The 26,470-nt window shown below is 39.2% G+C and overlaps 1 protein-coding gene across 3 annotated transcripts in view; it reads left to right on the top strand.

The window, feature by feature from the left end:
• ak9 (adenylate kinase 9) overlaps nt 1-26,470 on the top strand; it is a 162,248-nt gene that overhangs the window by 64,776 nt on the left and 71,002 nt on the right. For all 3 annotated transcript variants that reach the window (XR_012100217.1, XM_073055891.1, XM_073055892.1), the window contains exons 17-23: nt 6,411-6,510; nt 13,498-13,574; nt 14,001-14,174; nt 18,649-18,846; nt 20,805-20,947; nt 23,867-24,079; nt 24,397-24,666. Coding sequence is in view for 2 of the 3 variants with exons in the window: in XM_073055891.1 (XP_072911992.1) it covers nt 6,411-6,510; nt 13,498-13,574; nt 14,001-14,174; nt 18,649-18,846; nt 20,805-20,947; nt 23,867-24,079; nt 24,397-24,666 (1,175 nt within the window). In the remaining variant the exon portion in view is untranslated. The remainder of the gene's footprint in view (nt 1-6,410; nt 6,511-13,497; nt 13,575-14,000; nt 14,175-18,648; nt 18,847-20,804; nt 20,948-23,866; nt 24,080-24,396; nt 24,667-26,470) is intronic.

The raw sequence follows: 26,470 nt of genomic DNA, 5'->3' as shown, positions 1-26,470 counted from the left end.
TGTTCTGAAAGAGGTAGCTCAAGAGGTTGTGGAGGCATTAGTAATGATCCTTCGAGAATCACTGATTTTGGAGTAGTTCCAGAGTACTGGAAAACTGCAAATGTCACTCAATTCTTAAGAAAGGAGGGGCAAAAGACAGGAAATTATAGGCTGGTTATCCTGACTTCAACGCTTGGTCAAATACAGGAGTGTCTTATTAAGGATGAGATTTTGGGATACTGAGAGGCACATGATAAAATGGGCCAAAGTCAGCATGGTTTTCTTAAGGGAAATCTTGCCTGACAAAGCTCAAAGTCCAGCTCTGCATCCCCATTATGAGAGGTGGAAACAGGTAAGGTCAGCCAACAGGGCTGTGGTTAAGCTGCGTATGTTGTGTACTGTGGATACAATGGATTACCGAAACATTAATGAACTCCAACCAGACCATCAACTTTGGATGATGGAGATGGGAGGTCATCAATGGCCTATGCTCCACTCAGAGCTGAGGATCCAAGAAGAAGAAGACAAAGGAGAGTCAGTTGATGCTGTTTACTTGGATTTTCAGGTCTTTGACAAGATATCGCTCATGAGGCTGTTAAACAAGATAAGAGCCCATGGTTTACTTGAGAAAAATGATCATGAGTAGAAGTTTGGCTGACTGACAGTGGGCAAAGTGTGTGAATAAAGTGGGCCTTTTCTGGTTGTTTGCCAATGACTATGTTACTCTGCAGGTGTCATTGTATGATTAAATATTTTTCACATTACATGTTAATGATCTGGATGGCAGAATTAGTGGCTTTGTGGCCAGATTTGTGAATGATATTAAGATAGGTGGAAGGGCAGGCAGTGCTGAGGAAGCAGGGAGTCTGCAGAAGGACTTGGGTAGATTAGGAGAACAGGCAAAGAAATGTAGGGAAGTGTATGGTCATGCACTTTGGTAGAAGGAATAAAAGCATAGACTATTTTCTAAATGGGGAGTGAATTCAGAAATTGGAGGTGCAAAGGGACTTTGGAGTCCTAGTGCAGGCTTTCCTAATAGTCAACTTGCAGTTTGAGTTGATAGTAAGGAAGGCAAATGCAATGTTAGCATTCATTTTGAGAGGACTAGAATATAAAAGTAAGGATGTAATGCTGAGGCTTTACGTGCTATGGTTTGGACCACATTATGAGTATTGTGTGCATTACTCACTGGAGATTAGAAAAATGGAGGGGGGAATCTCATTGAAACCTACTGAATCTTGAAAGGTCTTCATAGAGTAGTTGTGGAGAGGATGTTTCCAATAGTGAGTGAGTCTAGGAACAGATGTCACAGCCTCAGAACAGAAGGACGTCCTTTTAGAACAGATGAGGAGTAATTTCTTTAGCCAGAAGGTAGTGAACCTGTGGAATTCATTGTCACAACTATGTTTAAAGCGGAGTTTGATATGTCCTTATTTAGTAAAGGCATCAAAAATTACAGGGCAAAGGCAGAAAAATGGGGCTGAGAGGAAAAATAAAATAGCCATGATTGAAGGGCAGAGCAGACTCGAATGGCCAATTCTGCTCCTGTGTCTTATATCTTATGGAAATGAGTCAATCGGAAAATTTTTTCAGCTATAAAACAGGAGTACAGAATCCCACAGAGATTACCGATGCATCCTGTAACAAAAGATAATAACTCTCATGCTCACACATTTGCAAGGAATTATATTTTATTATATCTTTCTTTTGGGGCAGAGTCCATAATTGTTTCTAAACCAATCAATGGCAGTTGCTGAGCTGAAAATTTAAGTCCATTACACTTATAATGGTAGCAAAATCACTGATGTCCTCAGATGATCATGTTGTTTTGATCATTTGGATCACTTATCAAGGTAATTATAGGCAGAAACTTGCCATTCAAAAAAACACCATTCCAAATGATTAAAACAAAATCCCCAGCCATCTGTTTCACAAAAGTTATAACAGCAGCTGTTTCCTCCCCCCCCCCCCCCCCATTTATTTCTAGACTTGGTTTTAAGTTCTGCAACACTTCTCAACTCTTTCCTTTATGCCTGTGAGTATGTGAGACACTTGTTAACTTTACATATTTTAGCATCAAACTCAATCTTTGCTTTTAAACTTGTGCCAAAAGGTAATTGCATGACACTCCACCCATTGATTTTATTACAGGACTGTCACTCAAAAATTCAATAGTACTAAGAACCATTAAGCATTCTCTGTGTCTTCTTGGGCACTAGGGCCAGATTTGGGGAGTCAGAAAGACAGGAAACAAAAGGATATGATGAGAATCTGGGGATCCTGAGGAATGTTGCTTAGAAGCTGAGGGATGCAGAAGAGGAAAGGTGGCAGATGGGAGGTTTGGGGTGAGTTTGCATTGGTAGTGGTGGGGATAAATAGGTCAGCAAGAGTTAAAAGCTGGCTTGCAACAGCCATGACTAAATAAGTTGGATATTGTTGGGATGTTACTAAAGGAGCTGCTAAAAAATCAACTTTATTCATGAAAGAACATTTTGAAAATAAATATAAAAACAGTGCATGGCTTTCTTTAATGGTGTTATCCATGCTTTACATTCATGGTGTTGGCTTGTCAATACATTTATGATATCATCAAATTAATATATTCTCTGTATTAAGCACTAGTCCCTGTTATTACAGATTGAGGTACCAGAGAAGTGGAGTGTAGTTAATATTGTGCCTTAATTTCAGAAGGCTGCAAGGACAAGTCTGGGAACTACAGACTTGTGAGTCTTACATCAGTGGTGGGAAAATATTGGAGTATATCCTGAGAGACAGAACCTGTCTACATCGGAAAGGCAAGGACTGATTAGGGATTGTCATCATGATTTTGTGCATGGGAAATCGCGACTTATGAATGATTACATTTTTGGAAGAGGTGGCCAAGAGAATTGACAAGGGCAGAACAGTTGTTATTGTCTGCATGGACTTTAGCAAGGCCTTTGATAAGATCCCACAAAGTAGGTTGCTGTGGAAGGTTAGGTCATATGGAATCCAAGGTGAGTTAGCCAAATGGATACAAAATTGACTTGGTGGTAGGAAGCAGAGAGTGGTGGAAGGTTGTTTTTAGCAGATGGAGATTCTGGTGTGCTGCATGGATCACTGCCAAATTCCCTGTTTATCATATATTCTAAAATTTTGGATAAGAGTTTAAGTGACATGATTAACAAATTTAAGGATGACACCAAAACTGGAGCTGCAATGGATAGTGAAGAAGTTTGTTTAAGGTTACAACATGATCTGGATTATTTGGGAGAATGGGCAAAGGAATGACAAATGAAATTTTACTGAGGCAAGTGTGAAATAATGCATTTTGGTAAGTTAAACCAAGGCTGGACATACACACTGAATGGTGAGTCGTTAGGATTTGTTCCAGAACAGAGAAACTTAGGGGTATATAGTTCCCTGGACATGGCATCACAGTTAGACAGGGTGGTGAAGAAGCATATGGCACATTTGCTTTCATCATTTTGTGCATTGAGTTTAAGAGTTAGCACATCATTTTGCAGCTCTGTGGAAGGGTGAGATTACAGAGAGCCATAGAGTTATGCAGCAGGGAAACAGGGCTTTTGGCCAACTCATCCATGTCAACCAAGGTGCCTTCCTGAGTTGGTCCCTTATGCCTATGTTTGGCACATATTCCTCCAAATGTTTCCTATCAATGTACATGTTTAAAAAACATTTGTACATTTTAATGTTATTGTGAACGTTGTACTTGTACCTGCCTCTGGCAGCCCATTTTGTATTTTTATTTTATCTTGGGTATTTGTGTACACAACAGTGGGATAACCTTTCAGTAGTGAGACTTAACTTCCCAGAGGTTACTCCATAGGAATATTGCCTGGAGAATGACATGCTCCATATTTGTCTGCATGGAATGTATCTCTGGTGTTCAGGGGTGAATTGTGACTGAAATTTCAAGAGTGGCATAATTAAACCAATTATGATTATACCAGAATACCACTCTAGTATTAAGCAATTTACAGATGAATAACACTGGACAAAATAGCTCCACATGTCTGAACATTTGGGTTTTAACTTTTCACAACTCAATACCCTCTTTACTATGAGCAAACAACGGAGGATGAGAGGTGACCTGATAGAGGTGTACAAGATGATGAGAGGCATTGTTTGTGTGGATAGTCAGAGGCTGAAGTGGCTAGCATGAGAGGGCACAGTTTTAAGGTGCTTGGAAGTAGGTACAGAGGAGAAGCCGGGGTAAATTTTTTACGCAGAGAGTCGGGTGTGCGTGTAATGGGCTGCTGGCGATGGTAGTGGAGGCAGATACAATAGGGTCTTTTAAGAGACTCCTGGATAGGTACATGGAGCTTAGAAAAATAGAGGCTATGGGTAACTTTAGGTAATTTCTAGGGGAAGGACATGTTCAGCTCAGCTTTGTGGGCTGAAGGGTCTGTTTTGTGCTGTAGGGTTTTCTATGTTTCTATGATAAATTATGTTTTTAGCTGTGCTACATAGTATGTAAGGTTCCATCTAAAGCAGGGGTCCCCATCCTGGGGTCCATCGTATAAAAATGGTTGAGAACCCCTGGTGTAAAGTGTTCTAATCCAACCACTTCGTCTGTTCTAATATGCCATGTACTTTTATTTTAGTTTTCCTTTTCAGAAAATTAAGGAATAATGTTTCTCTTTCTTGCTGGTGCATTATTTAAGCTTGCAGTATTAATTTCCTGGAGCAATTCAGCACAGAATGACTAGGATCATCAATACTACTCTCTGCCCATTACTATTCTCATTTGAAAAAAAAATGTAACCTAGAGGTGTAGTTCCATGCTCGTAATTACTTTCATACAATACCAGTGATATAATTGCTTTTCAGCTTCTGCTCATCTGCTTCACTTGCACTAAATATTTCTGGGATTTTTAGTCTTTCAATTATTAAGAATAAAGATGATGGACATATAATGTTCTATACACTCAATGGCCACTTTGTTAGGTACTTTCTGTAATAAAGGGGCCATTTAGTGTATGTTTGTGGTCTTCTGCTGCTTATAGCCCATCCACTTCAAAGTCCAACAGGTTGTGCATTCAGAAATGCTCTTCTGTAACGTGCAGTAATTTGAGTTGCTGTCGCCTTCCTTTCAGCTTGAGTATTGTGAACAGTTTTGGGCTCCTCATCTAAAAAAAAATGCTAGTATTGGAGAGGGTCCAGAAGTGGTTCACAAGGATGATTCCAGGAAAGAAAGGGTTATCATACAAGGAACGTTTGATGGCTTTGGGTCTGTACTTGTGGGAATTTAGAAGGATGAGCGGAAATTTCATTGAAACCCTTTTGAATGTTGAAAGGCCTAGACAGAGTAGATGTAGAAAGGATGTTTCACATGGTGGGAGAGTCTAGGACAAGTGGGCACAGCCTCAGGACCAAAGGGCATCCATTTAAAACAGAGATGGGGAGAAATGTCTTTAGCCAGAGAGTGGTGGATTTGTGGAATTTGTTACCATAGGCAGCTGTGGAGGCCAGGTTGTTGGGCGTATTTAAGGCATTGATTGATACGTTCTTGATTGGACGTGGCATCAAAGGTTCCGGGGAGAAGGCCGGAAAATGGAGTTGAGGAGGGAGAAAAAGGATCAGCCATGATTGAATGGTGGAGCAGATTCGATGGGCCAAATGGCCTAAGTCTGCTCCTTTGTCTTATGGTTTAATTATGGATTATCATTAATTTTGCACAGAAATGTCCCATTCCCTTAATGACTGTGCTGTGGATAGTAAGACTTATATTTGGTCAAAAATTTTTTTCTCATTTTCAATTATTTCTTTAATATGCTATGGTACCAGATTGTCTCTATATTAATCAGAGTCCATACCAAATGTACGGTGAATGCTATTACCACTACATCTGCTTGTCCATTGTTTCCAATCCCTCACCAATCTACTTTTTCACGAAGTTCCTTTCATTTTGTCCCTTCTTTCTGATTCATTGAACCCATACATACATTCTCTTGTGCCATGGCTTAATCTAGCTATATTAACAAGTTACTCAATATCACATTTTCATTTAATTCATTCATTTTTGTCATGTATTTTTGTTGGCAACATCACACTTATTTCCCAACGTTAATTGGATTTGAGAAGATGATCAAGAACCACCTTTTTGAACTACCATAGTCCTGTAAATTTACTTTTGTAGTAGAGCTGGGTATAGAATTTCAGGATTTGACCCAACATAGAAAGACCTGAAGGGGCTGGGGCGGAGACTGTTGATTGGTTGGTAGTAAGCCAATTGAGATTGATCTCACCCAACTGTACTTTTTATCGACTATCTGACTAACCACCTGCTTAAATTTGAGGATAGTTTTACCAATCATGCAGGTGATATTTATTTTATCATATCAGAATGTTCCATGAAAGACCAATTTGATAATTAATGTTGTATTTTAAAATAGTATAATATTTGATGCATCTCTTTATACCATCAGGAAAATTCCTCCTAAACAGACTGTACAATCTAAATAAAAATGAGATTGATTTCAAAATAATACACAGGCTTCAAGAAGCGGAAGCAAAAAAGCTTGAAAAGTAAGTATATCAATTTGTACCAATACTTGTTCTTACTGCTGGCTGTCATTAAACCTATCCCTCCCTTTCATCCTGGCTGTTCTTCCTGGCATGGTATTCATTCCCAATATCTTTATGTTTCAGAATATTTCAGTCTTCTTTTCCCAGGGTTGGGGAATCAAGAACCAGAGGGCATAGGATTGACGTGAGAGGGGAAAGACTTAATAAAGATTAGAGGGGCAATTCTTGTAACACAAAAGGTGATATGTATGTGGATTTGACTACCTGAAGAAGTGGTTGAGGCAAGAATATTAATAACATTTAAAAGACAGCAGTCAAGTACATGGATTGGAAAGGTTTAGAAGATCATGGGCCAGCTGGCAAATGGGACTAGTTTGGATGGAGCATCTTAGTCAGCATGGACCAGTTGAATCAAAGGGCCTGTTTTTGAGCTGTATAACTCTACAAACTTCATGAACTCTGTATAATGGCCAACAGACAATGGCATTCACCACTATAAGTTAAATGAACATAAGACTAATGGACTACGTAATTTCCCATCCAATCAGTGCAAGAGCACTAGGTCAAATGCCTTAAGATCCCTTTTCCCTAGCTGTCAATGCAACTTTCTGTCATTTATCTCTATTTCTTTTCATGTGGCACTTATAACTCCATCACTATTTCCATCTTCTCTTTGATCTGCAATCCTTGCCCCACTTATCAAACCTCGCACATGATCAGGCAGCTTATCAAAGTTAGTAATGCTATTCTTTGTGTCCATCACCTAGAGTCATAGAGTAAACAGGACAGAAATAGGCTCTTTGGCCCAACATCCAGGCCAACCTAGATACCCATCTAAGCTGTTCTCATTGGCCCATATCCCTCTAAACCTTTTCTGTCAGTGTACTTGCCCAACTATCTTTTAAATGTTATTGTTGTATCTGCCTCAACCACTTGTTTCATGTACCCACCACTCTCTGCCTGAAGAAGTCACCTCTTGTCCTGTTTAATTTTTTCTCCCTCACCTTAAACCTTTGCTCTCTAATTTCTGATTCAATTCCCCTGAGGAATAAAGACTCTGGGCATTCCAAGTATGGCCTCACAAACATCTTGTACAACTGCAACATAATGGCCAGACTGATGTGCCCTGACTGATGAAGGCCAGAGTACCAAATGCCTTTTTCACCACACTGTCTACCTATGACATTAAGATAAATAAAAATTTGTCTGCAGCCTTTATTACAATTGACTACACTATTCCCATCCAAACTTTGTTGTTCAGCTGGATGGGCTGGACAACTGGTTCTATTTCTAATTTCCTTTCATTGCTGTCACTTTCAAAAATTTCATCCCTCAGGAACCTCAATGATCATTGGTTGAACTGAGTATGGCATTTTCTTTCCCAGGGGAGTGGTTGTGCATAGTGATGCAGCCACACCATCACACCTAGCCAATTATCTGAAGGTGCTTGCAACTATATGCCACATTTTGCATGCCACAATCCTGAGGAGGCATCAGATTATGTGGAGGGATAGTGAATTTAAAATAAGTGAGAGGGGGCAGTCGGCACATTCTGCATGCCATAGTTCCTGAAAAGACATTGAATTGCACATAATTAGCCACTTGGCAAGGACCATTAAAAATAACTTGGGTTTAAGCAGATGGCCATTGTGTGAAAAAGCCAGTGTTGGAGTGAGGAATAAAGACTTTGGCTCAACAAGGCTTCCACAAGGAGAGGCATAGGGTGCAGCTAGATTTTTTTTTCATTATTTATTCTTTCTTTCTTCCTTCCTTCCTTTCTTCCCTTCTCAGTGGGGATGCCGGACAGGATATTGGAATGCTCTTCTTTCAGAATGTGGGAATGCAGGGAGACCTCCAGTGTCCCTGACGACTCTTCCTGCAAGAAGTGCATCTAGCTGCAGCTTCTTGTAAATTGTTGGTTGCTATTGTGTTGTTTGTTACGGTATTATCCTGTGATTTATGCTTGGCACTGAACCACCATCAATTCTGGTATGTTTCACATACTGGCAATAAAATGATTCTGATCCTGGTTTTGATGGTATCAGAAAAAATCTAGCGTGTGAATTGGTACAGGTTATTTTCTGGGAAAGGTGTACTTTTTAAGTGGGCAGCCTTCAAAAGTGAAATTTTTGAGAGTTCAGATGGTGGTTGCTGCCCATGTGGCAATTACTGATGCCTTAACGAGGCCACCACGCCCAATCATTACCTGGTCACACGCATCTAGGACTTTTTGACTCATTTAGCTGGAAAGTTAATTTTTTCCAAAGTCGATCTTGTTAGGGGCTACCATCAGGAACCTGTGTGCTTGGAGGATGTTCCCAAAACAGCTGTGATAACCTTGTTTGTCCTCTTTGACTGTCTGTGCATGCCATTTGGGTTGAAAAATACAGCACAGACCTTCCAGTGATGTATGGACTCTATTAAAAGACTTAGATCTATAGCCATTACTACTGACGCCTCAGACTATGCTGTGGGTACAGCACGTTTGACCATGAACCTCTGAGTTTCTATCTGGCTGTCCATCATTTTCATTTCCTTCTGGAGGGCTGTCATTTCACAGCAGTCATTAACCACAAACCCCTTGTGCTTGCGTTGGCCAAAATATCAGACCCTTGTTCTCCACAGTAACAACGCTAATTGGCCTACAAATCAGAGTTCACAACTGATATACAACATATCAAGAGGAAAAATAATGCCATGGCTAATTGCCTCTTATGGTCAGTCGTTGAGGCCATACACATAGGGGCTGACTATGGCAGCATGGCAGCCAACCAAGCTACTGACCCAGAGGTCCAGGCTTACTGAACCACAGTCACTGGCATGCAGTTGACTGACATTGAGTTCAGGGAAGCTGGGGTTTCTCTCCTGTGTGATGTCTCAGCTGGTCGCTCTTGCCCCATAGTGCCCATAAGCTGGAGGCGGACTGTTTTTGACTCTATACATGACCTCTTGCATGGGGCTGGATGACCTTACAGAAACTGGTTACACTAAAGGCCTTAGAAAGGATGTACATGATTGGACTGTAACCTGTGTGGAGTGCCAGCAGGCAAAAAATTAACCATTGTGTCCAGGGACCATTGGTACCTTTTGAGGTCTCTGAGTGATGGATTGACCATGTCAATGTGGACCTTGTTGGTCTTCTATCCCCTTCCCATCGATTCACGCACCTCCTTACCAATGTGGACTGTACCACCAGGTGGTTATTCCTCCAGAATTGATGACAGCCGCAGACGTGGTTTGGGCGTTCATCAGCATCTGTGTTTCTCAGTTTGGAACTCCATCTGATATTTCCTCTAACTGTGGTCCCCGTTTCATATCAGACCCCTGAGCTGCAATTGCCAGAACCTCGGCATTAGGTGACATCACACCACAATGCATCACCCTCATTCCAATGGCTGTGCAAGTGGTTTCACCATTCCTTAAAGGCTGTTCTGAGTGCTTCCCTGATGGACAAGTGTTGGTATGATCATCTCCCATGGGTCCTTCTGGGGCTCAGAACAGCTCCAAAAGAGCACCTGTAGTTGTCTGCAGCTGAATTGGTATACAGGCAACTGTTACGAGTGCCAGGTGATTTTTTTCCTGATGTCACAACTGCCTGGTCGGCCTCTCAACAACGTTCCACCCTCCTCAGTAAATTCAATTCCTTTGCACCTATTCCTACCTCCCATCATGGGATACAGCACTCTTGAGTTCCTGTTGACCTACATTCCACCCTGTTTATTTTCATCCACCATGATGCACACTGACATCCCCTTATGCCCCATTACGCTGGCCATTCTGCATTTTAGAATGGAGAGAAAAAATTATTATCATAGATAAGAAGGGTAAACCTGAATGTATTTTAGTAGATCACCTTAAATCTTGGCCCACCAAGATTTGAAGAGAATTCCACTACCATGCCCCTGCTGTCATGACACAACCATGAGCATGTCAACACACTTCTGGACGAGCCAGAGGTAACTGCTGTTCCACCACCCATGGAACATAGGACCTGAGCTGGATGGCTTATCCAAGCTCCAGACAGGTTCAAAATGCTGGTATTAGCAAATTCTGGGGGGTTGGGGCGCTGTATAGGGTAATGTAATTGATGGAAATGTACAGAATTGGGTTGGAGTTCACTTTAAGAGGCTGGTCTCATGTGATGAACTAATCACATAAAGGACTTTTACCATGCTTTCTGTTCAGTTTTTGGTGTTCAATAAATGAGTCGCTGTGGCTTTTCTTAAAAATAAAAAGCCTCTGCTGTTTTATTTGTGAAAACCTACAAGATCAGAGCTTAAGGGTGAAAGGTGAATTGTTTAAGAGGAGCACCTTCACTCAGAGGGTCTTGGGATTGCGGAACAAGCTGTCAGCGCGAGAGGTAGATGTGGGGTTGATTTCAACATTTAATGGAAATTTGGATGGTACTTGAATGGGAGGGATATAGAGGAGTTTAGTCTGAGTGCAGGACAAAGGGACTAGGCTGTTTAATGGTTCAGCACAGACTAGATGGGCCAGAGGACCTGTTCCTTTGTTGTAGTGTTCTATAACTTTTCAATGATTCTATCTTCCTCCAGAAAGAGTTAAGTTTGTTATTGAATGCCACACCATAAAGACGGCTGATGTGTCTCTCATGGCTGTCGGTATGAACAAATTTTGACATATATGTGTCTTGCAGAAGGGGTTCTGTGTAGAGCATGTGAATTTTGGAGAGAAGGCTCCTATTGATAGACATTTTTGAACGACAAATTAGGTGTGTGATGATAATCGAGCATGGTTGGTGTGATGTGGAATTTAAAGATGAATTCATTGAACTTCAGAGTGGCAGGGTGGAGATATATCTGTACCAAAGGAGGTGTAAGGTGCTCCTTCCCTCACTAACCTGCCGGTCACCCTTGGGCAAGGTGACCTTGATTAGGGTCATGTGAAGCCATGGGAGTAGGTGTTGTATGGTGCATATCACAAGTCCTAGTTCTGTGACCTCTGATGCCAGGCAGACAATCTCTGAAGAGTATTCATAAAGGCTAGGGTCACCCATCTTGTTAAGACACTGCCTAAAAGAAGGCAATGGCAGACCACTTCTGTAGGAGAATCTGCTAAGAACAAAAATGGTATTGGAAAAACCATAATTGCCCACGGCATATGACATAGCTCATACAAACGAATGATTCAGTGACCTTGATTACATTTTTGTGGCAATGTTTGGCATGTGGCACTGGGCATTCAGATTGAGAAGCATCTGTTCCACGTGCTTTCGCAGTTACTTGGAAGCACATCTATTTCCCTTGCAGAAAGCTGGTACCTCTCCTCTTTCTGACTTCCTTGACACGTTTCCAGTACAACACATGAAGATTGTGAAGTCAGCTCTTTCTACGTTTGATTTAGTAAGCTGTATTCACTGCTATGTTTCCTAATCCAATTCTTAAACTGCATTTAACCTGTCCTTTATGAGATGCAGCTTAGCTTTGTCATAAAGCAATATCAGCTGCCATGAACCAATCGTGTACCTGAGCTCCCTAATCAATATAATAGCATCCAGCCAACACCAATCATGTTGAGTTAATATAATGAGCATGAAGAACTAAGAATAGACATGGTTCAAGAGCTGAGATATCTAGAACTTTGCTTCTGTTAATGAGAGAAGGCTTGGCAATTGTTTTGTAGGAGTTGTTCTGCAGGGTGACTTAAGGTCTTTAAGCTGGTGAAATATAAAGAAATTTCCTTTGTTATTGATGTCCCAATAACTACCATAGCACTCGCTCTATAGTCCCTCATTATGTTATTCATAATGCTCAGTGCATTCAATGCATACTGTTGCTTTAGCATTACTTCTGCTTCTTGTATTCCAATCTTATGGAAGTAAAATCTCGTATTCCATTCTTACTGTTTTATGCACCTGTATATCACATTTTAATTATCTATGTTAATGAATCAATCAGTCTCCAAAGACTTAGACTGCATCCAGTTATTATCATTTAGAAAAAACATTTTAACATTTCTTAGGTACTAAATAGATGATCTAATGGTTATCCAAATTGAAATCTATTTGGCACAGTTTTGTCCATTTGTTTATTAAAGTGTATCTCTTGTAATTGAATTTTTCCCTCTACATTGCACATAATGCTACATCTTATGGATATAAAGAGCAAACACGAGGAAATCTGCAGATGCTGGAAATTCAAACAACAACACCACACACAAAATGCTGGTAGAACACAGCAGGCTAGGCAGCATCTATAGGGAGAAACGTCGACATCGCTTCTCCCTATAGATGCTGCCTAGCCTGCTGTGTTCTACCAGCATTTTGTGTGAGGTGTTGTTATCTTATGGATATAGGCTTTTCTACCCTGTCACCTAAGTCACTTACAAATACCATGAATAATTGTGATGCCAGTGCAAATAGTAGCAGGACACTACAAAGTGTATCCTGCCAGTTTGATTACCAATCTGTTTAACTAATCTTGGTCTTCTGCCACTCATTTAGTTCCTTGCCATATCAGTAAATTATCTTCAGGTCCATTGGTTTCAATTCTAGCTCATAATGTCTCACAACTTGCATTCATTGGGATAAGATTTGCCTCAGAGCCACAGAAAAAAAATATTAATACAGTTATATAGAAGTTTATCTGCTACTTATTATGACACATATGTGAGGAAACTAGGGAAGAAATGTGTGGTTACAGAGAGAATATACAAACTCCATTTAGGCAGCTCCAGGTTCTGGAGCGTTTAACCCTTGATCAAACTGGCAGATTTCAATATTCACCCTTTTAAAATCAGTCATGCACAAGACTCTAAAACTGGAGGAATGCGAAGATTTTCAGGAGTGGAGAAGATTACAGAAATTGAGAGATTTGTGATTAAGACCAGGGAAGGATTTAAAATCAATGATCATTTTCATATTCAAATATGATATACAGAAGGAATATAGGAAATTATATTGTAACAGATTTTTTCCCAAGAATTACTCTGGAATCAAAATCATTTTTATGATGTGCTATTTTGTAGACAAGCTGCCCTAGAAGGTTTAAAAGAACCAAAAAACCAACAGTCAGAATTACTGGACATGAAAGAAGAAAATGAAGGTATGTTACTTTATTTATAAAAACCATTATGGTTTACATTGTGTTGAATGTAGACGAAAACTTTACGCTTTTAACTTGTACATGTTCCTAGAGATAGTTGATCAAGAAAGCTTTATATGTAGTTGTTTGTTATTTCAGGAATGTAACCTTGTAATTTATTTGTAGCGTAAATCCTAAATTCAGATAAAATTATATTATTAGTCATAGCTTCCCTAAATTTAGAGAATGCATTACTTATTGGAAATTGTTCCTGCTTTTAAAATGAAGCCTAAAGTGCAATAATTTCACCACAATGATAACTTTAAAACTTTTATTATTTCTCAGTATTCTAATTGCAAATTTTTTGTTGATATATGTATGTGAAAAAGTGACTGGCAAAATAAAATCATCATGCCTATTTAATAATGTCCTACATTTGAACTGTAGCAGTTGAAGAAATTGAAGCAACTTCCCAGTCTAAATCAGATGATCAACCATCTACGCATGAAAATGTGCTGGAAACCAAACCTTCATTTGAATCAAAATCTGCAAATGCACAGGAATCAGAAGCTGCATTTCCTCAAGAATCTGCTTCTGAGCAACAACCAGAGCCAAAGCCAGGTTAGGCTGGTCATTGATGACATTGGCAAAGTAAAGCAATAAAAAAAAGAGAAAGGGAAAGGAACACATTTGTGAAAGTGTTAAGACCTTTGAAGGCAATGTAAAGGGGTTCCTAAAGAAGGAAATTAAGGATGGTGAGAAGATGGACCATCTTTTTCAAATAGCTTTTATTTTTGAATGAAATTATATCTTTTTTAAATTGCAAAACATCTCAGAATCGGAATCAGGTTTATTGTCACTGGCATTAGTCATGAAATTTGCTGTTTTGTGGCAGCAATACAGTGTGGGTATAACAAATAACTAAAAGTTACAATAAAAGTAAATAATAAATTGTGCAAAAGAGGAATAAAAGGTAGTATTCATAGGTTCAAAATAAAAAAGGGGTTCATGGACTATACAGAGAACTCTGTTCTCCATAAATGTCTGACATTCCTCAACTGTAACCTTACCATTCTATGTAATTTCAACATACTCTCTTAGTTAACCCTATTTTTGTTCTTCTCATCCCATTATCCCTGAACACTCCAAACCTCCTTTCCCCTCAGACACTACTAACCACCTTTGCCCCTCCCATTCCAGCTCTCATCCATGCCGGGTTTTTACCATCCCCTCCGACCTGCCCATCTCTGAGGCAGAACATTCTGTCCTCAGTAAAGGCCACACTTTTGTCCCCTTGTGGCCACACCTCAGTGAGTTCTGCGCCTGCCACAATCCTGAGCTCTTCTGCCACCACCGTCTCGGGGCCTATTTCTTTGGCAAGGACTCTAACCCCACACCGATGACCCCTTCTCCTGTCTTCAACCCTCCTCCTCTTCCTGGACACCCCACTCTTTTGTCTGCTCTGGACTGCCAACGGGGTATTACCTGTCTAGACTTTAACACTTCTCTCTCCTATTCCAACACTCCTTCTGAATGCACTGCTCTCCATTTCCTCTGCACTAATCCTAACCTCACCATCAAACTCGCAAATAAGGGAGGGTCTGGCGTACTGACCTCCACCTTGCCAAGGCCCTGCGCCAACTCTCAGACACCCCTCAAACAGGATCCCACTAAGGAAAACAAGACCATTGTCTCCAACACCATCACCAACCTTATTGACTCTGGGGATCTTCCATCCACCACCACCAACCTCATATTTTCTGAACCCCACACCTCCCGTTTCTACCTCCTACCCAAAATCCAAAAACCCGCTTGCCCAGGTAGACCCACTGTTTCAGCTTGTTCCTGCTCCACTGAACTCATATTGGCTTACCTCGACACTGTTTTATCCCCCCCCCCCCAATTCAGTCCCTCACATGCTCTTGATCTTTTCAAGGATTTCAAGTTCCCTGGCCCCCATCATCTCATTTTTACTACGGATGTCCAATCCCTATACAACTCCAACCCCCATTAGAAGGCTTCAAACCTAACCAGTTCCCCTCCACCACCACTCTCTTCCGCTTAGTGGGACTTGTCCTCACTCTCAATAATTTCTCCTTTGGCTCCGTCCACTTCCTTCAAACAAAAGTTGTAGCCATGGGCACTCATATGGGTCCCAGCTACACCTGCCTGGTTGTCAGCTACGTGGAACAGTTCATGTTCCAAGCCCACACTGGTGACCATCCCGCAGGTTTCCTATGCCACATTGATGATTGCATTGGTGCTGCTTCCAGCACCCTTGCTGAACTTGTCGACTTCATCCACTTTGCCTCCAACTTCCACCCTGCCCTCAAATTTACCTGATCCATTTCTGACACCTCCCTTCCCATTTTTGATCTCACTGTCTCTATCTCCAGAGACAGCTTATCCACCGATGTCTATTACAAACCCATGGACTCTCAGAGCAACCTAGACTACACCTAGTGCCACCCTACTGCTTGTTAAATTGCCATCCCCTTTTCTCAATTCCTCCATCTCCGCCACATCTGCTCTCAGGATGAGGCTTTTCATTCTAGAACAAAGGAGATGTCCTCCATTTTCATAGAAAGTGGCTTTCCTTCCTTCACCATCAACCTGCCAACAACCACATCTCTTCCATTTCATGCATGTCTGCTCTTACCCCATCCTCCTGCCACCCTACCAGGGACAGAGTTCCTCTTTTCCTCACCTACCACCCTACCAACCTCCATGTCCAGCACATAATTCTCTGAAACTTCCCCCACCTCCAACAGAATCCCATCACCAAGCACATCTTTCCCTACCCGGACTTTCCGCTTTCCACGGGGATCGCTCCCTATGCGACTCCCTTGTCCAATCATCCCTCCTGGCACTTATCCTTGCAAGAGGAATAAGTGCTACACCCACCTCTATACTTCCTCCCTCACTACCATCCAGGGCCCTAAACAGTCCTAGGTCAGGCGATACTTCACCAGTAAGTCTGTTGGGGTCATTCATCTACGCTCCATCCACCAGAACAAGCAGGGTCTCCCAGAGACCACCCATTTTAATTCCACTTCCCATTCCCACTCTGATATGTCCATCCATGGTCTCCTCCACAGTTGTGATCAGGCTACACTTAGGTTGGAGGAACAACATATTCCATTTGGGTAGCCTCCAACCTGATGGCATTAGCAATGATTTCTCAAACTTCTGGTAATGGCCCCCAACCCTCCCCCCCCCCCCTTCTCCATTACCCATCCTCTTTTCCCTCTGTCACCTCATCTCAGCAAGCAAATTCCGAGCATTTTACTTCATCCTTCCCCCTCCAGATTTCACCTATCATCTGGTGGTTCTCTCTCCCCTCTCCCCACCTTTTAAATCTACTCCTCAGCTTTTTTTTCTCCAGTCCAGAAAGGTTTCGGTCCAAAACGTCGATTGTACTTTTTTCCATAGATGTTGCCTGGCCTGCTGAGTTCTTCCAGCATTTTGTGTGTGTTGCTCCTACTTTTGTTGAAGCTTTTATTCAAGTTTCAGATCTAATGTTCTCAGATTCAAATTGGAGAACCTTTACTTTGAAATTATTAATTAATTGCATCTCATTAAACATTTAAAATAGTTTGTCCCCAATTTGGTTGCACAAATTTTTGCATCTGTAACTATTCAAAATATACTTGTGAATTCATTATTGAGGTTATCTTTGCCAATATAGTTTCCTCAATATACAAACTTGTATATTGTATGCCAATGATTGTTGCAGTATGTTTCTTAAAATCCGTAGATCTTCTTTATATTCTCTCCAATAGTATATCTTCAGCTTGAAGGCCCTTAAGCAACTTTCACTCATGACCTCTTATCTCCGGCTCATTGTTTACAAACAGAACCACCCACTCCCATTTCCATTCCAAAATATCAAGAGCTCAAATCTATAGTTACATCCTTGGTGACTTTATAACCACATTTCAATAATGGCTATCATTTGTTTTTATTTTTGTTATCATTTACCATCACTTTTAATACTTTGCCTACAACTCTAATTATTTGATTAGCCAGGTCACTGGCCCTGATATTGAAGCTCAGTTCTCTCACACCATTCTTTGAGCAATGAATTCAACTCTCTACACCAGGCTCTTGTACCCCCTTTCAATATTCTTTCTTGGTCCTATTACATCTTCCTTCTTTCCTGGTATTCTTCCTGAGACCAATAAAGACCTATATTTAGCCATGTGGTTTTGGTAAGAGGCTAATTGTGAGTTCAGATTGTGTTATTTAATTTAAGAACATCTCTGAATTTAGCAGTTCACTTTTAAACATAAACCATCACCTTGATCTTATTGAAATGTGGAGCAAACTGAAGTGTCTTGTGGCTTATTTCATTTTTAAAAATTTTTTTTTTCACTCCAAGTAGCCTAGGTATCTGGAATAAAAACTGCCTTATTAATGTTGCCTGTATCTCAAAGACAAACTTAGCAAAATGGGTAATCAAATCAAAGTGATTTATAAATCTAAAGCAAATGTAATATAACCAGAATATTTCAAAGCTCTTTAGAGGGGCAAACAGAAGGAAATGACATCCAACACAAAAAGGAGAAATTGAGAAATAACAAAAACCTTGGTCAAAGAGTAGGTTTTAGAGTATTGCAAAGGAATATCAAAAAACCACTTAAGAATGAAATACCATTGATCGGAGCATAGGTAAGGAAGGCACACCCATTCCTGGAGGAATATGAGCTTGATGAAAAACAAGAGTAGCACAGATGTTTTAGTGCAGGAACAGATGACAGGGAGTGGAAAAGCAACAGAAAGTTTTGGAATGAGGATGGGAATTTTACCATTGAATCTTTGCTCAACCAGTAAATGGCCAGCAAGCACAAAGTAATGGATTGACAGGACTTAGTGCATATCAGGATATGGGCAGTAGAATTTTAAATAATTCTTTTCATAAAGAGTAATATGAAGAAAGTCATCCAGAATTCAAATGCAAATTTAGAAATTAGTTAATGACAATGTTATTTGGTAAACCTATTACTAAGTTCATAAGGGCAAATTGTTTGAAGAAATATAATGAAATGGCAAATTATCAAGTGTAAATTAAATTCTTAATTATTATCAAACATAGAAATCAAATTACCTGAAGTTCCTGAGGGAGGTTATCCAGAAGGCCCAGAAATGGATCATTATCGCAAGGTTCTCTCGGATTACATGCAGAACTGGAAAATACTAAACATAGTTCTTACAACATCTGTAAATAGAACATTGGAGATTGCTGGCAAATCTCCAGAGGCTCTTCTTGAAGAAGCTGTTGAAGTTTTGAATGGTAAGTGAACTTTGTTTTTTGATGCAAAGTCTGCTATTAAAACAGTTTTCAAACATTTCAGAATGCTTAATTGTTATATTTCCTGATTTAATAATATAGAGAAAAATAGTTTATCTGTTATTAAATGAAAATCTAAAACCTGAAGGTGCTGGAAATCGGAAATAAATAATAGAAAATGCTGAAAACAGTCAGCAAGTTAGGCAGCATCAGAATTCCAACAAAGGAGTTTGGAGCTAAAACATTAACTCCGTACTCTCCCTACTGATATTGACTGATCTGCATAGGATTTACAGTATTTTCTGTTCTTAATTCATTTATTACTAAATCCATTTACAGGTATGTTCCTCATATGTAATTATTCTGTAAATCTGGTAATTTCTTCCTTTCTTTTTGAATGTAGGCAGAGTATTCAAATAGCCCTGCAACTCCTTACGATGTTTTTAGCATATTAGTCGTATTTCAAATGGGAATGCCTTAGGTCCCTTCATACAAAATCTAAGTTCTTCCAAAGCTCGTGTATTCTTCTAAGCATCAGCCATCAAAATTCTTTGGTGTAGTGCATGACAATGAAGTTAGCTTAACTTTTGATATCTGTCTGTGCAAGTATCTGAACCAAGAAAATATTCACCAGCAATTTGAGCATATTCCCGCTATGAACAATTGTTTCATTCAATTATGTAAAAGAGTCTGTAAGTCTTAGTTTTCCTAAAACATTTATAAACCATGAATAAAGTTCATCTTTACATATTAATTATTTAAAACCTACTTATTGATTTCAGTTTGTAGTTATTTACTGAGATGAATAACAGTGAACTATCAATAGATTAAAGGCCCATAAACACCACAGACATTATTCAATAGTATTTTCTATTAATTTGTTTAAAATTTTAGATTTTTTAAAAGTTTTCTCTATACACTGCTAACTAGCCTAAAATCAAATAGAGGATAATATCAGCATAACTCCCAAGCATATGATAATCATTCTCACACAAAAATCCATGATGTTTGGGGCAGCTAAAGGGAAAGAAAGAATAAAAAATACTCCTTTATATCAAAATGATAAACCTACTGTAAAATTGTTTGACGTGTTTTGAAAACCATGATTTTTCTACCAGTAATTTGAATAGGTTAATCAATAATCCTATGGATCTCCAAACCCACTTTGATGGCACTGCTTCCCATCCGTTTTCTATTTCTATTGCATATCTTATTGAAAAGGCACCTTCCATATCAGTGTTTTCAATATGAATTTATTTTCTCCTTATTTGCATTTCCTCTCTACTGTAGTTGTCAATGCTCTCAACTATAATCTAGTATAATCTTTGAGTTGGCTTAATGGTAATTACTAGGAAATGAAATACTTCACAATCAGGTAAAGATTTCTACTATTGATTTCAGGGTGGAGGGGTGAAATACGTCTCTACCAAAGGAGTGTGAGGCACTCCTTCCCTCCGCTAGCCGACAGGTGATCCTTGAGCAAGGTGTAGCACCTGTTTAGCCGCCACCTGCCTTCCATGACCCCCCCCCCCCAGCCATTCAGGGTCACGTGAAGCCATGGGAGAAGGTGGTGGATGTTGTATGAGCAGCTGGTGCATATCACAAGTCTTGGTCATGCAACCACTGATGCCAGGCTCATAATCTCTGAAGAGTAATGATAATGGGTGAGGTCACCCATCTTGTAAAGACACTGCCTAGAAGAAAGCAATGGCAAACTACTGCTGTAGAAAAATTTGCCAAGATCAATCAATGGTCCACAGATGGAAGACCATGATCACCCACATCATATGACATGGCACACAATGATGATGACTATTGATTTAATAAGTTTTCAGGTCCATAACAACCGGGCAATCAAGAAATAAATGAAATAAATGTTATAGTAATAAAACAAATAAATGGAATAGTATTTCAGTTAAGTGTTTGGTTTCAAAGGTTAACTAACATATTAACGCTTTCAGAACCCTACCAGTACAGTGGCTGGGAATTATCTGGTGCGGACTTAGATGAAGAAAATGAAGATGCTGAAGCAGCAGCAGAAGAAGCAGAAGAGGAAGGGGCTGCAGAAGAGGAAGAGGAGATGGAGGAGGAGTTAGAAGAAGAAGTAAGAACAGTCAAAATTGAGCAAGAGATGCATTTATCTTACAACTGATGTTCAGAAACTGTATTTTTTTCTCTTTATAGTTCATATGTTTAGAGCCATACTGAATATGATGGCATCAGATAATTTCAGTTTTAATTATGTGACCAAAAGAACACAATAATCAGATTTACAATAATTTAATTTAATAATTTATAATGATTGTAGTATATGTTTTTGAAAAAATACTCACCCCTTTCTTATCCAGTATAAACCACAAAGGAAGAAAAAGCCTTTATTATCTGCTGAGGAAACTAATTTGATATACACATTTTATTTGTTTTGAAGTACAGTATTGTTGTTGGAAGAGGAGATATGAGAAGCTTTCTTTATGCCTAAATAATACAATAACCAATTATCTGATAATATCTGACTGACTTAATGATGGATGGTTCTGTGCACAGAGTATTGAACACATATAGATTGTTTTTTAAAATTCAAATCATTATATACGTGCCTGTCTATGGTTTGCTCCTTCTACCTCTATAAAGGTTTTCCAACTGTATTTTGATTTCTTCTGCAAGGATGACTAATTTTACATGCAGCTTCAGATTCTAGGTTACTGTTATCAACACTCGTTGACTTAGTGTAAAGCAATGAATATAGTCCTCTGATCAGGACTAACAAACTATTCTGACACTTCCTCCTAACAATAATTGCATTGATCTTCTGTCAGGCAGATTATATTTTTTTAATCATTTTTTGGATTTTAACCTAAATCTGCATAGTGTTAAGCCTAATTTTTAGTCTTTTACATGGACTTTTCTTCTTTTGGAATTGTAAAAGCACAACCAAAGTAAAAGTAAAAGCCAGAGCAACACACACAAAGTGCTGGAGGAACTCAGCAGGCCAGGCAGCATCTATGGAAAAAAGTACAGTCGATGTTTCGCATTGACTGTACTCTTTTCTGTAGATGCTGTGTCGCTTGCTGAGTTCCTCCAGCATTTTGTGTGTGTTACTTGGATTTCCAGCATCTGCAAATCTCAGGATAGTCATTGGCACCTACCTGACAATGTGGAAAATTGCATGCATACATTATGTCTACATGAGGCAGCACAAATCTAGTCAAGCTAATTACTGTCCAGTTAATTTATTCTCAATTGTCAACACACTGTGGAAGCTATCACTAATAACACACTCACAGATTCCTAATTTGAGTTTCACTCAGCTCCAGAATTTGAGCCCTGGCCCAAATAAAAGGAAATTGCAGAACCAAGTTGAGAGTGACATGCAAAATGTCACTGATAAAATTTAATTCAAAAGGAAAACACTCCAGTGGTTAAAAATCATACTTCAGTCAAAAGAAGAAGCCAGCCATCCTCAGAGCAATATACTAGGCCCAACCATCCCTGGCTGCTTCACCAATTACCTTCCGTCCAGGATAAAACAATGTTCAATTGCATCCACAACTTAGTGAATGAATGAGCCTCAGAACTCACACCACCAGGTTCAGGAACAGTTATTAACCCTGAACCATCAGGCTCTTGAACCAAACTTAACTTCACCTGCTCCACCTTTGAAATGATAATGATCCCACAACCTATGAACTCTATTCAAGGACTCTTCATCCCATTTCTTGATATTTATTGCTTATTTTTTATTATTATTTCTTTTTTTGTTTGGTGTCTTTCTCACACAGGTTGAACATCCAGATGGTGCAGTTTTTCATTGATTCTTTTATGATTATGATGTTATGAGACCCATTCCACCAAGATGTAACACTGAGCGTCATAGGAAGTCATTCCTACCTGTGGCAATCAAACTTTACAACTCCTCCCTCAGAGTGTCAGACACCCTGAGCCAATAGGCTGGTCCTGGACTTATTTCCACTTGGCATGATTAACTTATTATTATTTAATTATTTATGGTTTTATATTGCTATATTTCTTCACTATTCTTCGTTGGTGCGGCTGTAACGAAACCCAATTTCCCTCGGGATCAATAAAGTATGTCTGTCTGTCTGATTATTATTCCATCATGGATTTATTAAGTATGTCTGCAAGAAGATGAATCTCAGGTTGTTTGTGATGACTTATGTACATTTTGATAATAAATTTGCTTTGAACTTTGAAACAACCCATTCCTCATGCTGCAAAGTAATATTCCGACATGGGCTGAAAATTGGCAAGCAGCTTTTCTGCCCAAAATTGGTAGCTAATGACCTTCTCAAACAATAAAGAGTCTGATCACATATCCTTAACACTGAATGACCTTACTATTGGTAGGTACCCTACCATCAATGTCCTGGGGTTCACTATTGACTAGAAACTCAACTGTACTAGCCAAATAAATATCGTGGCTACAGGAGAAGGTTAGAGGTTGGGTCTGTCTCCTGCAGTGAGCGACTTGCCCCATATGCATGCAGTGCAGACACAGGTTTTTGAGTTACCATGTCCAGGTTTGCCATCAAGTAAGTACCTATACTAATTCGATTTCCCAGCATTTGTCCTATAGCTTTCTATGCCATTGTGTTTAAAGTTTTAATATAAATATGTCTTAAATGGACTGAGAGTACAAATCTTCATCACCCTCTTAGGCTGTACATTCCAGACTCCAAACATTCTCAGGGTCCTCAAATGCCCTGTAAATCTCGATTAAGAGGCTTGACAGGATAAATGCCCCAGCTGGGGTGGCTATAACCAGGGCTAAGTCTCAAAATAAGGGTAGGCCTAATCTACTGGTTGGCTCAGGATGATGTGGTATTAGTTTTTGTTTTCCATCATAGCTGAATGCCTTGGTGAATTTAAAGGAGAAAATGAACAAATTCTCCTTAAATAAATTAACAAAATTCCAAATAACAGTAACTACCCAACTGACATCATTTTAATAGTTATGTTATGTGATCAGCTGCAAAATTTAAATATCATTTGATGTTCCTTTCAGGATGAAGGTGCGGCTCTGAGAAAGAGCAGGCAGATGGGTGAAAGTAAACATTACTGCCCTGTGGCTTTAAAAGAAAAAGCAGTTCTGCTTCCAGGTGATCAAGATTGTGCTGCTAGATACCGAGAGAAATATTACTATTTTTCTAATCCTGATGCTAGGGATAAATTTTTAAAAAGACCCGAAGATTACATAAATGTAAAAGAACCTCTGAAGGTAATGGCCTTTGTGGACTTATATTATTCTGTTGAGTTAAATGAATTTGTCATTCTAAACTTGCCTTCATGAAATTTATTTTGAATAGCAATTTCATTTTGTCTTTGTTCTATTTGATGTGATAAATCCTAATGACACATACTAATCACAGTAATATAAAGCAAAACCTTTGATAATATAGAGGATTATAATATTTGAAACATGCATCATATTTCATATACCTGATTACTGGATCCCAAGTAGCTTATTAATACTCTAATGTGGTCGATGAGGTGTACCCACACACATTTAACCTGCTTTATTTTGTTCTTGAATAGGCACCTCCACTGAGACTATTTGTTTTTGGAGCCAGGGGATCTGGTAAAACGACCCACAGCAGATGGTTGGCAAATAAATTGGGCATCTTTCATATTCAGTTCACTGAACTTCTCCAAGAACGTATTATGCATAAAACTAAAAGAAAAATTGGGGCTGAATATGATGATGAACCAACAGAGGATGAGCTAGCCGATTTAGCAATCATTTCAGCCCTTGAACGAGGGAAACAACCTGAAAAAATTGAGAATGGACCTGAAGAAAAGCAAACGGTAGAACTCAGATTATATAGATGGACATAGCAATTTACATTTTACCAATGTCAACTTAAAAGCATATTTTAGAATTCTCTTGATGGCTTAGTACATGGTGTAACCACATCTGACAAATTTAAGCTGAAATATTAATTTGACTACTTTTTCTATTGATGTTACCTGACTTACTGAGTAATTCTGCCATGTTCTCTTTTCATTACTCACTATATTACACAGATGTCCATTGATAAGCATTGCAGAATCAATTTCTAGAATCTGTGGAGTTAGCACACCTTTGGAGTTCAACATTTGGTTTTAGTGCTGATTGCGAGGAGAGCTTCAGTGGTGATTTCCAACTTTTTCTGTTTCCATAAATCCTCCCTGACCTCTTTAATGTTTCTAGCATTTTCTGTGAGATATTTATATAATATGCAGTTAGGTCGCAGATCAGCCATAGTATCATTGAAAATTGGAATGATTTTTAAGAGGAACTTCCTATCTCCTGCTGTTCATTTCTTTATTTGTTAGGTTGTAGTTGGAAATTATGTTCTTTGCTGGGCATCGCATTTTAGGAAGGAGATCAAAACCTGAAAAGATGTAATAATGATTTTCTGGGATGCTATTGGAGATGAGAGACCAGTAACATGGATAAGTTGGGCAAGCTGGTGTCTTTTGTATTTATAGAGATGATATAGAGGACACTATAATTGGAAACTCTGAAATATTGTAAACTCCTGTGGAAAAGGACAGACTCTGACGGACAAAAATATCATTAAAATTGCAATGATCTGGAATGTTACTGGTTGGACCTGTGTTAGACTATGGTATTGATTGCTCAGTAATCGAATAATAGGAAAGATGAGTGTTTTGATAGTTTGAGGAACTAAGTTTGTTGCAATTGTAAATTTAGAGCATATTATGATGAGAATTATAGAAACCTTCATCAGAGTTTTGACTGCATGGATAGAAAAAGGATAATTCAATGGTCAGAGGATATAAATTTAAGATAATTTTTTTTAAAATCCAGAGGGAGAAAGGAGGAGAATTTATTTTACCCGAGTCAATGTGTGAAATGTGATGGAAGCTCAAGAAGTCATAACTTTCAAAATCAAGATGGTTTCCATTTAAACGAAGAGTTATGGTGCAATGGAACATGGGGAAAAGCTTCATTGGATAAATATTTGAGGCAGTGCAGATAAGGTTAAGTAATTGATTCCTAGGATGAAGGAATGATATGGAAACATATAAAATTCTAAAGGAGATTTACAGGGTGGAAGCTAAGAGGATGTTTTCCCAAGATGAGGTATATAAAATTAAGAGACATCATTTTAGAATAAATGGTTGCCAATGGCAGACAGGATGTGGAAGAATTTCTTCTCTCAGAGTCGCAATTCTTTGGAATTTTCTACTCTAGAGAGCTTTGGAGATGGAGTTATTGAATATATTCAAATTAAGCCAAGTTAAGTTTATTGTCATATGCGCAAGTGCAGTTAGGTGCATTACAATGCAAAACAAGCTTCCAGTGTCATCATGAGTACATGGTTCAGATGACACAAAAAAACATAAAATTATACAAGACAGTGAAAAGAAAAAAAGACACAATTGGGGATATGTGGATAGTAGAGCAAGAGGTGGTCTGTAGTGTTAAGGTAGGGTTAGGGTTGGACAGGTCAATTTATTGACCTGATGGTTGTAGAAAAGTAGCTCTTCCTGAACCTGATGGTGTGGGGTTTCTGGTTTAGTATCTCCTGCCTGACAGTAGCAGCAAGAAGAGGGAATGACTTGAATGGTGGTGACCTTGGATAATGGATGCCACCTTCTT

The sequence above is a fragment of the Hemitrygon akajei genome, chromosome 9 (assembly GCF_048418815.1).
Source record: "Hemitrygon akajei chromosome 9, sHemAka1.3, whole genome shotgun sequence".
Taxonomy (NCBI): Eukaryota; Metazoa; Chordata; class Chondrichthyes; order Myliobatiformes; family Dasyatidae; genus Hemitrygon; species Hemitrygon akajei.
The sequence above is the reverse complement of the archived record's forward strand: the minus strand, read 5'-3'. Positions and strand labels throughout refer to the sequence as shown.